Source organism: Aplidium turbinatum, chromosome 6 (assembly GCF_918807975.1).
Source record: "Aplidium turbinatum chromosome 6, kaAplTurb1.1, whole genome shotgun sequence".
NCBI lineage: Eukaryota > Metazoa > Chordata > Ascidiacea > Aplousobranchia > Polyclinidae > Aplidium > Aplidium turbinatum.
In genome coordinates this window covers 13,563,275-13,574,384 of record NC_137477.1, presented here as the reverse complement: position 1 = coordinate 13,574,384, position 11,110 = coordinate 13,563,275, and the positions used below count along the sequence as shown (strand labels likewise).

Below are 11,110 nucleotides of genomic sequence, written 5' to 3'. Positions count from 1 at the left end.
AAATTCTACCGTTGTAGATCGAAACTGAACATATAAACGGTAAACAGTAAAATATTATGCTATAAATTTCACATCATAGGTGAGTCCCGTACTTGATTTTAAACATCGGGAAATGAGACGAGGTACTTATTACACTTAACCATTGACACTAAAATTCACATTGGCCTAGCCTATCACAAAGGTTGCAGTAGGATGTTAAGCTTACCGTGAACTGTGATAATCACTGATTTGGCCACATAGGCCAACGGCAACGACAGATGAAATTGCTGCACAGAGTTCAACTATGCTTCAACCACACAGTACATTAACGCAGTAGGCTAACTCTTATTCAACTAAAAAACAGCAGCACCGTTATGTCCGTTAATAGCTCGAATTAACTACCAGTCGCTAACTATAGTTGCTGTAAACGTTAAGCTGATCTTTACATGTAGCCTACTGCCACTTAGCAAAACTCAAAGCACAAAGAAACGTAGTAACGAACGCAAAGGCGCAAATGTAATTATGACGTAACGATCACACCTCGAGGTGAGACAGCAGGGGTTGCCAGGTGCTACTTAGGGAATCCGAATTTAGTTTTTAAACATAGAAAAGGAGGCGGACAAATACGACGTAACAGGTATGCCGTACCCTCCGTACCCCCCTCTCATAGACCTTGGTGTGAATAAATGGAGTCACAATTCGAAATCCTTCTCTGCCACACAGAAGTAGGCCTACGATGGCTACCGAGGGGGAAAGTGATGAATCGCGTTTTTGCTTTGCGTACTTAATTATTGGAGTTTTTAAAAGTCACAACCATCCGCATTCAAAACACTTTGTGGACTCAAGTTTTATCCTTACTTTGGCTATGTGGCTGACATCTTTGGTGCCCTCAATCAGCTGAATTTTTGTGCAACTACGTATTTTGAAACACGAAAATTTTAATTTTAACAAAATGTTTCACAAATAGTCAAAATTTCTCTTGAAAAATTGCACGAATAAAAAAAAATGATTGAAGTGTTTTTGACATAAAAAAATCTTCGTGTTTGTAGGTTTTGTATTTGGAGCGCAAAAGTTTGCTTACGAATAAAAAACGTCATTAGCCTACTAACAAGTAATTATGACAATACATTTAAAACAATGATTACTATTAGTAATAAATAACGCACTCAAGAACAAGCTTGCTTTCTAAAATTTTGCTATAACGTGTTGGATAAATTTGTCGTTGTTTTTCAGCCAGTTATTAGTGGTCATAAACGGCGAAAATCTCCTTAAGACGGTGTTCCGAAGAAATAAACGTAGTAGTCTATACTGATTAGTCTTATTGTTCAAAATTATGAGTTTTTGACTTGTGCGTATTTCTACATCGTAATATCACGAATATTCGTGTTCGCACGACGAGCATGGTATGTGGCCCTTGAGTTTAGTTTTTCCATTTTAGGCCTTTCACTTCTTATTCAGATTGTTTTTAGTTGTTGTACTGTGTGGTGAATCCGCTTCATAGTGTTTTCATTATGTGGCTTGCATACAGCTTTGTCTATTGTCAACTGGTGATACCTTGTTTAAAAACACGCAAACTTTCATTCAATCAAATCAACATAACCTGCTTTTTTGAGAGCCTTTTCACCTTATTTCCGAATAATTGTCATGGGTATTTCAGATCAGATGGTCTACTGTATTCGCTTCGAGAAAATGTATTTTTTAACTCTTGACTCATAAAAATAAGGTGCTCAGAGTTAGACAATATGTTGCAAGGTAGTCATTAGGCTACAGCTGCGTCATTATTGGCTAAAACGCTTCCCGGTTCGCCAAAGTATTTTTGTCGTTTTCATCTTCCTTTGTGCCAACACAAACAGTCCTGGATCAATGGACTGTCCAACCTCCCGACGTGCGTAACATGACAACCTCGTCAAAAATACCGTCGTTTTTACAATGATTAAAAAATGTTGCAGACGTTTCATCCGTGTAACATTGATGTTTGTTTGATCAATGTTATTTTACTGACCGGTAAGAATCAACAACTTTGTAATTTTTTGCCGGTCCTTTGTAGGCCACCTGCCGGTGAATCTCTGCTCTACCGTTTTATTTCACTGAAGCTCCGTTGCGTGAGAACGAAAGAATTTTTATCACAATGAGATATAGCCTACAGTTTTATTTCTTTGTGCATTACGTTATTTTTTTTGTAAAATTATCGATTCTTATGGTTTGATTTACCGCATTTGGTATTTTTATCAGACAAGATTTGTCATTTTCAGTTCGGACTTGCTATTTGAAATACTTTAAATTTTTCAACCAAGTGAATTCAAATTTTAACTGTCCACTGTTATTGTAGATTCTGCTGGTTTCAACATGTCTGGTGCGCCATCTAGTGGTTTAGTGACGTCATGGCACAGTTTTTAGTTAGTTGCATTGACTGTTTCATCCCGAATAGCAAAATCCGACTGCAGACGTTGAGTCAATGTAAAATTGACGGATTTTGCTGTCTGGTATGATTTCATTACTTATTGTGTGGCCGCAAACAGAATAAATTCGTGGAGAGCAGTGGGCTTTGTGCAGCGACTGGTTGGTGAAAAGAAATGCTTTCAGAAAACACCACACCCAAGTAGAGATGCGTTTAATATTTTTTCTGTTTGTGTTGTCCTACCGTGGTTGCGGTGATGTCGACTGCACATTAGCTGGAGCACTCGAAACACTGATATTGATGTAAAAAAGGAGTCTCGTTATAGGATACTGGTACCATTTGCAATACCAAACTTTAGATCCTGATTTTTTTGTTTAAAATAAACAATGTTAACCGGTTCCTTTACGTCTAATCGTACATAATGCTAAAGCAAGTTGCAGTCGCTAAAATTAATCAAGTCTCAAAAACAACCAAACATTTCAATGAAACTGTGTTGTATCAATACCAACTTTCAAAATGCATACCGATACACGGTTATCTGCATTCTTGTAACCACCGTAAGCAACTAAAATTTCACAAGTGTAGATACTATAGCCTACAAACGACTTGTTTTAGCCTGATTGAAACTTCAAGATCAAGCGGCGCTGGTTCGACTGTCGGGGTGTGCGCTTGAGCAACGCACGCTAAGGATTGCTCTCCATTCAGCGGCATCTAATGGATGGAATAATTCACCGGCAACAAGACTTCAACAATCGGAAACTTCACTCTGTCAATCTCGGTGACCGACTGACCGGGCCTGCGTCAGTGATTCAAAGCCTCTACAAGTATGCGAAACTGCCATGATTAAGCTCTGCAAGAAGCTTTCCCAGTCCGAGGATAAACATTCAATCAATCAACACAGTTTCCTAGTCGGGTGCCAACAACGATCATGCTGCTGAAAGCGAAACTCAATCTATTATATAAAATAATAATAAGTGGCTTGTAGTGTAATGAAGGTTCTTGAAATATCTACAGCTTGTTGACTATTGTTCTGATGTAAAGATTAATGCCATTTCTCTCTGCTCATAGGTCAGCTTAAAACATTTTCATAAGTAGCGGCCTGTTTTAGAAACAGAATACGTATCATCATAATTTTGAAGCAGGGTTGACAGACTCCGTCAGATGAATTTCTCCAATCGCGATTTCATCACATCAGTGGCTTTTACGCAAAGTGCCTTTGAGTGTTTTTCCACCAAAATTAAGGCGATTTATAAGAGAAAGGTCTTCAAATCCGTTTTGATAATGTTTTTTCGCAAATTTTTGTTTTATTTCTAAAAAAAAGTTTTTGGTTGTTCATATTCCTGTAAGCTTATTACCAGTTTTCTAGTTCAGGCCTCTTACTACGCTATTCCCAGAACCACAGAATATCCCCAATTAATTTCCCCATCTCGCAACACTGTTTCAAAACAATGAGTTTGTTGTTTGTGCCGTCGGGACTGTGGTAAAACAAAATAGCGAAAAATTGGAAGTCAACGCCATTGCTATTCTAAAATAGTCAAGTAAGATATCCATTTCTACTAAAAGTTTGAAATAAAAATCACCTCAAGCCAGAGATATTTTCCCAACACACTGATTGCACATCACTAACGGATTTTTTTACAATTGCGACAGCACCAACTTTTTGTAATGAACAATATGAAATAAAAAACGTTCTACTTTTGATGGAGGTTATGTTCCGTGAAGCCAGAATTGCTTGTTGCTGTGAACAATATTGCGAACAAAAGCACCTACCTGTAGGTCATGTCGGCTACAGTCATAAAAACAGCGTCAGATTGCAGATGATGCATGGGAAATAAGTGACTATGTTATCTCTTACATTGCATAAATTATCTGCGGTGTGTACTGGGGTTACATGTCAATATAATGGCGTAGAGTAAAAACCGTCGTGGCTTAAGCCTACACGTAGCACAAAAATTAACTGTGGTATAAAAACTTGATGCTATTTTTATCACATTATCCACGGCACCGGTAGCACAAGTACAACACATAGCCTTATAGAATAGACGAACATATCGCATTTGCAAGCAACAAACAGTTACATTTTACTGATTTGTTTTCCTATACAAGCCTAAATAGGTTATTATCAACGTTGTTAAAGATGCTCTTGTCAGTCTCCATATTCAAATTCAGTCAGTCATTTGTTTGTGAAAATCTTCATCCTAAGACTGGGAAAGCCTGTTTAGCTCAATCCTGGCAGTTCTGCATAGGGTAGGCTACTTTGACCCACTGACGCATTGACAGAATAAACTTTTTCTCCTGTTGGCGTCTGTGAATTACTTCATCTTGGTAAGCTACTGCAGAATGGAAAGCTGTTCTTAAAGTTTGTTGTTCAAGCGCACACTCCAAGAGTTGAGTCATAATTTGTTAGATCTTGTCCTACACAAAGTCGGTTACAAAATCGACTGATTTATCGGGGTGGACCGACAAAAAAATGTAGCCTATTGTTACACTTTTTCACAGACGCTGCATGCAAGCGTTCGTTAGTGCTGAATGCGAGCGAGATGATGGATCAAGCGAGTGAATATTGCATTATGGTGATGCATGAAAACATTTCAGCGAGAGGTTCACTATGATATTTAGCCTACAGTAGGCTACAAGGGTGCACACTGCACAGCATTGCAGACCCCCTTGCAAAATCATCCTAACTGTAGGAAATGTCGTAATTAATTTGTTACATTAAATTTAGTCCAGGAAATAGTCACAATAAGTAGTTACGATTTTGACATCTTTCCATCGTCAGGCAGCTTCGAAACGATGTAAGCAGGAAAACGTGCAGCAAGGGCAAAGATCACATAACCCTCATGTTCAGTGGAATACCAATCACACGTAAAAAGAAACAGAAAAACGTTGATCTATCTAGAAAGTGACATGATAGAACATCTCAAGCAAACTAATAGATTTAAATGATTTGAAATTACGGGAAGATGTGTTTGTTTATCTGTAGGTGAGAAGGTACAGAGGGTAGACACTGGCATCTTTGAACACCACGTACATTGCTGGACTGGCAAGGTTATCAACTACACTGTCATACAAATCAGCTGTAGTTCCATTTGGTCGTTGAGGTGGGGCAATCATCCCTTGCTGACCTTGGCCGTACTCTCCAGTGACCACATCAGCAAGAAACATTTTCTTCTCTCCCTGATTGTTAGGAGCGGCAAATCTATTCGAGTATTGAGAACTCAATGCAAAGTATACTCCATTTCCATAAACAGTTGCTGAAAAATAATTTGCTTTTACTAGAGTAGGTAGCGTGATACACTTATTTAGGAACACAATCAAAAAACCTAAAAAAATAACCTTAAAATAAAAACAAAGCGAGAAGAATTCAAAACTAAATCTAAATTTGTAGCGATCTTCTGAAATATATAAAACCAAAAGTGTAGATTTACACTCAACAAAATAACGATACCATTTCTCCCAGCATAACTTCGATTGAAGCCTCCTTTGTAGATTTGCTCTGCTACGTTGTGATGAGTTCCATGGAACAACTCTCGTGTTACTGGCAAAGTTTTGTTACTGTTTCTCATTCTGTCTTCCACTTCATTCTTTTGGGCCATGAATTGAGCATAAAGTCTTCTGTTTTCCACACGCTCAATCTAAGTGCATACAACATTACATTGTCAAATCAAAGTTGGAACCGGTGCCAAAAATGTGGATACAAAACACTTCTTTCTTTCAGTCAAATATTGAAAGCTACTTGGCTAGCAAAAAACATGTGTGCCCTGTAGCCTATGGCTAAGCTTTTTAAAAGCTTTATAATACAATAATAAAGCCTATTTCTCCTATGGTTGCACATATTTAAACTTTTGTGATGATATTCAAATAGAAAAATATTAAACCGATTCAACACTCACCCTCACAACGTTAAACACAACGTTTCCACGGGTGCTGTTAAACTTATTCAATACTGTACTGTATTCGGTCTTAGTTGGATCCAAAGCAACCAGCTGAACATGCTTTGTGTTGTTCCAAGTGGATGGAAAATCTGTTGAAACAAAAGATACAAACGTTTGAAGCGAGACAGAAAGTGGGAGTTTGTAGCTTCATAGTTGTGCCCCTAATTTTTTCCTTAAATCGTAAGCAGGCCAATCGAAAGCATTTGTAAATGATAGAGCTTTGGTAGAGTGTTAGTTTCGTTGCTTCGTGAATATATCAAAGGAAATTATGACCCAACACTTATCAAAAGTCATATCATTCAAAATGACAATTTCACACAATAAAACGTGGGGAAATTTATATGAAGCTTGAAACGGAGAGGAGCGACACAGATGATTGTGATTGGTAGAGAACAGTGATTAAAAGCAAGACCGTCCTCTGCGCAAACAAAACAAAAACAGAACAACGCGATGGAAAATAAGCTTTTTTCCCCACAAACTACTACCGAAACGAGGCTATATCGAACCAGCTCTTATGGAATAGATTAACAACAAACAACACAGTTTCGATTATTTGTTGTTTTGATAAACTTTTGTTTGATCAACTTGCTTTAGAACGTTGGCGTTCGATAAATTGATGATTTAATAACGTGTGTGCGTAAATCACCAACCTTATTACAGTGAGGCCACATACTTTGAATTTTCAAGACTATAACAGGCCTACTATCAATACAACAGGTTTAACATGATAACGGATCAAGAAATAATAATTTAGTAAAAATACACGCTTTCGGATTTTGAAAGCCCAAACAAATAATCAAAGCTTTTTTAGTTAAAATTTTACAATATTTCAATTAAATTCACATATACTGTATAATTGCTTAATTATGTAAAGTCAAAGGAAAGAGAAAATGTGGCAGACGACCAAAACGATGGCAAGACAACATTCAGTCATAAACCGGTCTCAGTTTGGCGACACTGGGCGAGTTAGCTCAAAATCACCGCTCTTGGAAACGATTAACCCATATTGATAGGCAATCTGCTGCGAGCGAAGCTGGCGACTGATGATAATGAATTTATATTTCAAATATCAAATAAAGAAGAAAGGGTGTGGTGGAAAGGGAGATTCAGGCTTTGATGGAGATGTACGAATATGCCACAACAGCCAGAAAGTTGGAAAATGAAAGATCAGAACGGTTTGAAGGAAATGTGGGAGTTCACCAAGGCTCATTTGTCAGCACTTCCTTATTTGTTATTGTGCTGGACGAAGTGACAAAGGATGTCAGAATAAAATTAACACAGGAATGCTTGTAAGCGGATGATCTGGTACTTCTTGCTGGGGACAGCTGGTTGGAAGTGGACGAGAGATACGCTAAATGGATAAAGGTATTAAAACCTAAAGACTTGAAGATAAATGTGAGCAAAACAAAAACATTTCATACTGCTAAAAACACCGTCAATTCAGCCAAGGTTGATTCTTGTTTAGTTTGCGAGAAAAGAGTTGGAAGCAACTTCAGATGATGTAATTACTAGGCGTACAATGAATGGGTTCATAAGAAATGCACAGCAATTGGCCAAAACCTGGTATAAATAAAACTTTAAACAAAACATTGTCAAGGGAAGATAGACGAAAGACAAAAGATAGTCTGCCCCGATAGCTCAATTGGTTAGCGCGTCACTTCTGGAACGAAGAAGCTTTAAGATCAAGTGGCGCTGGTTCGACTCTCGGGGCGTGTGCTTGAGCAACGCACGTTAAGGACTGCTCTCCATTCAGCGGCATCTAATGGATGGAATAATTCACCGGCAACAAGACTTCAACAATCGGAAACTTCACTTAGCCAATCTCGGTGACCGGGCCTGCGTCAGTGATTCAATGCCTCTACAAGTATGCAAAACTGCCAGGATTAAGCTCTGCCAGAAGCTTTCCCAGTCCGAGGATAAAGATTCTATCAATCAAGAGACAATCCCTTTGGCAATGGATAAACTGGAAGTGGTTGAAACGTGCTGCTACCTAGGAGATGCTTTAAGTATGAATAGAAGAGTGCAAGATTCAGTCGTATCAAGAATAAGAGCTGGTTGAAAAAATTTTCAAGAAAGAGTCTGGGAGTAAGCGTGTGTGATTATGTGTGTGAGATTCTATTCTGAAGAGCGTACGTAATACGTTACAATACGTGACTACAATATGCTACGGAGCTGCATGATGAGCCACGAGGATCGAAGATACGAGCAGGATGGAAACAACACAAATGAAAATGCTGCGAATAATGTATTAAAAAGAACCTTAAAAGATAGATATAGAAATGAAAGTGCTTGCGAAATGACACAAATAAAAAGCATCAACGAGTTTCGTAGAAGCCACGATTTGCAATGGTAGCCAATTAGCATGTGGAACTTATGTCTGATGACAAGGCTCCAGTAATGGCAAAGAAGATTTCTGTCCAGGGAAAGCGAATTGGGAGACCAAAAAAGAGATGGCTAGAGTTGGTGAGAAAAGACATCAGTGTAAGGAATCTGGATGGAATCAACCCTAACAACAGGGAAGCATGGCGAAAGGGCTGCAAAACTGGCGGACCCCTGCTAGCGAGGACAATCACTGGTCTCATCTACTAAAGAAGGGACAAATGGATGATGATATATTTTCCATTAATGCTTATTTCACGTACTGCTAACACCGGAAATGGCAACCCGATTGATTTTGCATTCTGATTTGGGATCATCGTTAATAATTGCTGTCATCTTAGTGAAATCAAACGTTAGTGATGCCTTGGAACCTTTCATTTTTGAATAAAATTGTTTATTTCCTGTGTTGTTTTCCTGTAAAATAAAGATTGTATAAAAAAAAGAAACACAGCAACCCCTCCCCAACAAAATAACACAATGCAATCTTCAAAGTTCAATTGTGTATATCTCATTAAGAAGGAGTAGGGCTGTAAGCCTTCACTGTATAAGAAATGAAGAAAGCCTTACCAAGCCTGAATACCGAAATCTTACAACAATTGATAAAGGCCAAGTAAGCAAACGCTTATATCCTGCACAAGATGAAATATGAAACATAAATATATTTTTCTCCCCATTTTGCTCCTATAAGAAATAACCGGTAGTCTACTCTACAACATCCCCCATATTTCTCTCTATCTTCGCATGTTTAATTTTAAGTTTTTTTCTCAGATCATTCTTCACCGCTTCTTCTCACGCTTTCTTTTCGTTTCCCCTTATCATTTCCCCCAATATTAACCCGTTCTGAACTCACTTCGGTAGCTTCTCATCTACCTATTCTATATGTCACATCCATCTCAGACTGCGTCCACGCAATTAGGTTACTTCTCAACATCCCGACCATCCACCCACTCTCTCAAACCATCGTTTTTATGCTTCATATTGATAACAATGGATACAATGATAAACTAAGGCGCAGTGACAAACTCTGTGACCCAAGAGAGCACTTGGTCAAAAAGCCCAAAAAGCGAGAAAAACAAACAAAATTCTGCGTTGTTGCACTTTTTTCTCTTTCTTTGATCGATCAATCACATTACATCAACCTAGCCATTGCCATAGAGCACGCGTGTTTAAATTAACAGCGAATTTCAGAAGTAGAAATTGGTCATGTTCCCCCTCAAACACTGAAAAAATAATGCAATATTAAGAAGTAAACACACTATTTACTCAACTAGAAATTAAGTTAACCTATTTCAGTGTTAATAGAGGTATGAGGTAAACTGCACCTTGAAAACTTTACGTGGAGATGTGGACACCTCAGACGGATTTCCAAAATTCAGTTCAGGACTAATACAAAACTCACTACAAAAAAAAAAAAAATACACAAAAACTTCGCCAAAACTAAATTATTGAAATCTCCCTGTGATTATGAAAAAAATGGTTTAAAGTTAACTTCAGTTTTAAACCAAATTTTGTAACACTGTGCGTCTTGAAAAAAAAAAAACATTAATGGAACAAAGTGCGACCAAATCAACAAACTGTTTTGTCTAAATTTTTTCCTAGATTCCAAACCAAGATAGTTTATTCTTCGGAACTCAACTGCCACATTGCCATGTTCTGATGCCATTTTTGCGCTGGGGAGACTGATGTTCTGTTCTATTTTTTTTTTAGATCCGCTACTGCTGAGGTATATACATTATACAACTTGCCTTGTAAGAATCCTCTATCTCCAAATTGGTCAAAAGCGAAAAGTTTTCCCAAGATTTTGTTTGTTCGTCCTCATACTTCCAGTTGATGAACTCCTGGCATGTTACAGCTTTGTGGAACTTTTGCAAAAGAGTCAAAGCGTACGTGTAAGCATCAATCACTTTATTTTTCAAACCAAGAATGAAAAACTTGTTGGTCACTCTGAAATAGATTACCGAAAGTTTTATGCAATGTTTGTTTTGTACTATTTTGTCTGAAAACGTAAAAATATGTGGCAACACCTTTTCATGACGTATCCTGTTTTCTTATTGTTTTCATCGTAATTACAAGACACGAAAAGCTGTTTTCAACTGTTGAACAAGAACGCGATTGATTATTTCTATTTTTCTATTCTGAGAATACAACTTCTTATTTCATAATCGGACTTAGGAAACAACACGTAACTTATTGTTGCTGTACAAAACTTCATTTTCAAAGGTTACTGAAACCACATCACTTTGTTTTGACTGCAACTTCATTTCCAAAGCTTAAAAACAAGAAATAGTAAATCTACGAGTTAAACATTTTAAAAGAAGCGTAGAACGAATTCCAGTTTTCTATTTAAAAACCACTTATTCCTTTTTATACATTTACTCGACAGCAACACTATGGTGCAGAATAAAACGGCGCAAAATAC

General features: G+C 37.7%; 1 protein-coding gene across 1 annotated transcript in view; it reads right to left on the bottom strand.

The window, feature by feature from the left end:
• Positions 1 to 3,728: 3,728 nt before the first annotated feature.
• Positions 3,729 to 11,110, bottom strand: part of LOC145772352 (protein mono-ADP-ribosyltransferase PARP14-like) — a 28,733-nt gene continuing 21,351 nt past the window's right edge. The window contains exons 22-26 of the mRNA XM_082584232.1: positions 10,437 to 10,635; positions 8,955 to 9,105; positions 6,271 to 6,401; positions 5,826 to 6,012; positions 3,729 to 5,631 (exon numbers count right to left, since the gene is read on the bottom strand). Coding sequence (XP_082440358.1) covers positions 5,351 to 5,631; positions 5,826 to 6,012; positions 6,271 to 6,401; positions 8,955 to 9,105; positions 10,437 to 10,635 — 949 coding nt within the window. The 3' untranslated portion in view covers positions 3,729 to 5,350. The remainder of the gene's footprint in view (positions 5,632 to 5,825; positions 6,013 to 6,270; positions 6,402 to 8,954; positions 9,106 to 10,436; positions 10,636 to 11,110) is intronic.